The 4,786-nt window shown below is 34.9% G+C and overlaps 1 protein-coding gene across 1 annotated transcript in view; it reads right to left on the reverse strand.

The window, feature by feature from the left end:
• LOC106463743 (protein FAM166B-like) overlaps positions 1 to 4,786 on the reverse strand; it is a 28,801-nt gene that overhangs the window by 18,443 nt on the left and 5,572 nt on the right. Inside the window, exon 2 of the mRNA XM_022391318.1 lies at positions 3,144 to 3,379. Coding sequence (XP_022247026.1) covers positions 3,144 to 3,379 — 236 coding nt within the window. The remainder of the gene's footprint in view (positions 1 to 3,143; positions 3,380 to 4,786) is intronic.

A 4,786-nucleotide genomic window follows, 5' to 3' on the forward strand; every position in this document is an offset into this window, starting at 1 on the left:
CCCCCCCCTTCCCGAAATAACATTCCTCAAAAACCTTTAATGAATTTGAACTAAATTAGCTGAAAAGTTGGATGACACTTCAAATATGTTTTGCAGGTTTTGAAAGGTAATTTTATGCATAGATTAATGCTGTGTTACCAACTTATATTTATTTTGTTGTTGTTAAGCACAAAGCTACACAATGGACTATCTGTGATGTGGTTACTCAGGTATCGAAACCTGAATTTTAGCATTATTAGCCTCCGGACTTACCTCTGAGCCACTGGGAGCTATATATTTCTAAAAAAAGTAATAAAAATCCCAGATATCTGTTGTTTTTTGTTTTTTTTTTTTCAGAAATAGGAACTCATCACTATATATATAATATATATATAGATATCATTTCTTGTTATTTAAGTGATGTTACTTGTGTGTTTGTCTGAAGTTAAATAATAATAACTTGTTCTACAGAACAAGCCTGGGTTAAAGTATCATTGACTAAAGTAAAATCATTTCTTAATATCACAGTGGAGTTTTTGTTTTGTAAATTTGTGTTACTGGTTCTTATAAGGTAAGGATAACGTCCACATAATTTATATATTAGACATTCTTCTTTACATATTTCAGTCGTCTAATTATATACTTTATAAGTACAGACGGTTAATCACACTTCAGAAAGTATTATTTACATGTGCTAATGTAGTGGCGAAGCGTGATAGTGTAATGCCACCACTAATGGGCCTGTGGTTGAAGGAAAATGTCATAACCTTTCAGGAGAAAAATATTTGTATTTTTAGTTTGTTGAATCGCATAGAACTAAATAACACAAACTTTTGGCACGAGATCCTTCTGTGTTCTCCATAGAAGCTGAAAAAGTCATACAGTACAGCGTTTAGCATAGTAACGGACTCCATAACCTCACCCCAGATCTGGAGCAACACCAAAAATCCACAAAATGAAGACTCTGGTTATGAGAACTAACTCTTCAACTGAAAAAGGCATTGCAGTGAAGTTGAACTGATCTCCTGTGGCAGTAAGAAGAAAATATACTAGACTTTGAAGATAATAAAGGTTCACAAATCAAAATCTCACAGTTTCCAGGCACCTTTCAAAATAAAGATAACCAAGGATACAGTCCCATTCGAATCATATTTTTGTCAAATCATGAAGTGCAATTAACTTCAGTATAATAAAAACATAATGATAGCTGAAAGGTATGAGAGAAATACCCTTCTTAATAAAACATTCACTTCTGCTTATCTGCTTAGAGAATTTAAAAAGAAAGAAAAAGTCTAAAAGCCATTTGATCATGAATTAATTAATTAAAAAACAAAAAAACTGGAGTTTTGAGCTCCCATAGTGATTTGGGCCTCTAAATCTTGAAACCATTACTACACGATATGCGAGCATATAATTGTTTTCCACCTTCTTTAGCTACATAGAAAAGTTTAAAAAAATTTAAGTTGTTTAGTTTCCACGTTGTAATGGCGGCAAACATGATCCAGAAAGTTTTTAAGATTGTTTTTTCTTCGTGCTTTAATTCTGCCCAAAAGGATTTTGCAGTAAAATATAGTATCTGGGTTGAAAGGATTAGCACTGTAATATCCTTTGCTAGTCAGGTTGATTAAATGTATCAGCTGACCAATGCTGTTAAAGAACAAAAGTCACGAGATGACGCTGTTGACTAGACAAAGAAAGCGAGTTTACCTGTTGAATTCAGGCACACTTTCCTTAGTCAGTTCGAATAGGAAATCACTAAATTAAGACGTACTTCCAGAACACCTTGCTTAGTTCTACGAAAATTAATCTTGAGGGAAAGAAAGCTGTGGAGCTAAACACAGCCTAGTAGAAGCGAGTGTCATTCAGTCTGTGCAAGTAAACACTTCTACTTTATATTTGTTTGTAATAATAAATATGTTTTGCATTTATTTACATTTTTCCAGGCTTATTATAAATTTAGAAATTTAGTCAACTTATCTACTATAGAACACTTCCCTTATTTCTTTATCGAATCTGCTGTTATTTATGGGTTTGTCCATTTGATACTTGTAAGAAAATCGGTTTTATCTGAAAATATTACAAAAATAGTATTTTCATTTTTTATATTTTTTCAATCATTTTACTTAAGGTTATTTTCTGATCACACACTTGTACAGATTGGTTTCATAACGTCATAATTCTTATCGTCAAAAAATATGTGTGGTATTTTCAGGTTAAAATGATTTCCTCAAGAGTGTGGAGTAGGTCCATTTTATAACAGATGGACTGGTAGGATAAACTATGAAGTAATGCTGAATTCAGCTAAAACTAACAGAGCCTGAAGAAAAAAAAAACTAAACACGTTGTGCAACACAGAAAGAGAGCAATCTTTATTTATCACCACAACAAAAACAGGGTGCCTTTACTCGCTTTCTGAACACTGGGTGGTCGCCTTTCGCTGGATTTGTGAGTTGATTACCTGGTTTTCTCCCTTCAAGGTGTCTTCCCTTCAAACAATTCACTTAAGATCAGGAACAAAAATGTTTACCCGAAGAAGATCTATTCCAGAATATTTAGGTCTAACATTTCCTACTTAACGGGAAAGGTTGGATTTACCAATAATGACTAGTTATTCTCATTCAAATATAGAAAAAGCTGCAACATACAGATATCGTCTGGTCTACCATTGGAGGACACTAGCTGTCGAAGTTCTTGTACAATGTGCTACATTACATCCTAATTCCCATGGGCAGAACAGTTGTTATCTCTATTGGATGACAAAGGACAATGACAGCTAGAACGAAATCAACTAAACCCCTTTCTTGGTTACATGTTATACAAAACTTAGAACAAACGACAATTTTTTAAAATTTCTGCTTTATAATAAGAAGACAGACAGCGCGCAGTATATCTGCATACCACATGTGTACGTGTTTAATTTATATACATTATTGTGTATAACTAATTTCAACTGGATACAGAATTTTGTTAAGGGTGATTCTAGATGAGTTGTTTCTTCTATTAAGTGCTTTCTTGGTCTGCCTCGTCGTTTTCATTTTCTTTTATATCTGGTTAAGGCATTGATGTTATGGATTATAATATGTATCAACCATCGTCATCGTCATTAATCCCTCTATTCATTATAAACTACAGAATAAGTGAGCATAAAGAATATCTATGTTTACCTGTATAGCCTGGTACCATAGAAGAAGTAAATTTCAAATCCGAATCAACAACTTTTCGTTTCGAGATAATTTCACTAGGCCTTTCTTTCGGTAAAACCTCTTTTGAAATTGATCTGTTAGGATCTGATTGCTGTCGTCTCTTGCGTTCTTCATTCACGTGCCTGAGTAATTCATGAGTAGTTTGTCCGTATGTTGCCCCCACGTGGAATTTTTCTCGTGGACAGTAACCCATATACCTGAAAATATGAAAAAGTCATCCGTTCTTTTATGCGTATATCTACATATACTCGTCAATATTGTTATTTATCTACACACCAAAAGGTCGACAGTTGGTACTGTCTATATGTAGTTTAAAAACGTCCACAGGCCCGTACGCAGAATATTTGAAAGGGAGGTTCTAATTTCAGATATCAAAAGCTAACACAAAGCATACTAATTCTGTGGAGGTCTGGGGACATGTCCCCCCCCCCCCCCAAGAAAATTTGTAAAAAAAGAAAAATAGGTGCTATAAGATAAAATCTGGAAGCAATTCTGCATGAAATATAGCTTAAACAATTGCATGGCTGTTCAAAAAAAATCCACAACCATCCAATGAAAAGCCAACAAATCATCATTCCACTGCATAGGAAGATGGACTTAAATTAGCATAAACATGTATGTTTTATTATTGTAAGGTACTGCACTACTTACATGCAGAGTAGTTATTAATTCTTAAATTATATTACTAATTTAACCAAATTTCTACAACAATAGTATATTAGTTATTTCAGTCATTGGTCATCATATACGTACATACAGTATATACACAACTAAGATAACATGTTAGCATGCTCCATTCTTTTTGGGGTGCTTTTCTATAAATTACTTACATACAGTTTCAATGTTGAGAGCAGTGTCATAATAATTATGTATTAAAGCTAGAGCACTCAGTCTTTCTTCGGTTTGTGTACACCTCAGGTAATTAATTATTCAATTGGCGGAGAACAGATGTCGAACGTTCACATGAACACGAACAGATTTTTTTTACGTCACAAAAATCTGAGGTTCGTTTGAACCCTCCACCCTTGCGTACATGCGTGGTCCAATCGTTACGCCCCCCCCCCCCAATAGCACAGCGGTATATCTGCGGACTCACGACGCTAGAATCCTGGTTTCGATACCCGTGGTGGGCAGTGTACAAATAGCCCATTGTGTGTAGCTTTGCGCTTAACTTAAAAACAAACAAACCAATCGTTACGCCCCCCTCCCAATAGAACAGCGGTATGTCTGCGGACTCACGACGCTAGAATCCGGGTTTCGATACCCGTGGTGGGCAGTGTACAAATAGCCCATTGTGTGTAGCTTTGCGCTTCACTTAAAAACAAACAAACCAATTGTTACGGTAACTTATCTTTGGAGCCATTAGATACAACTTTGATTACATTCATTGATCAATATCCGATGAACTTGTCGGTATGCACGTAATTATCTTTTCTTACCACTACTGGGGAGTCTTGTTAGACATATTGATTTTACTTACTGCCAAGTTGATGCAGTCATTAAGAAAAGTCAGGCTGCCCAACAAAAACTCACCAGTAATGGTAAGAAAAACTATGGTTAGGGATATACAAAGGTAACTAATTTTTTGTTTGTTTGTTTGTTTG

The sequence above is a fragment of the Limulus polyphemus genome, unplaced genomic scaffold (genome assembly GCF_000517525.1).
Source record: "Limulus polyphemus unplaced genomic scaffold, Limulus_polyphemus-2.1.2 Scaffold1473, whole genome shotgun sequence".
Lineage (NCBI taxonomy): Eukaryota > Metazoa > Arthropoda > Merostomata > Xiphosura > Limulidae > Limulus > Limulus polyphemus.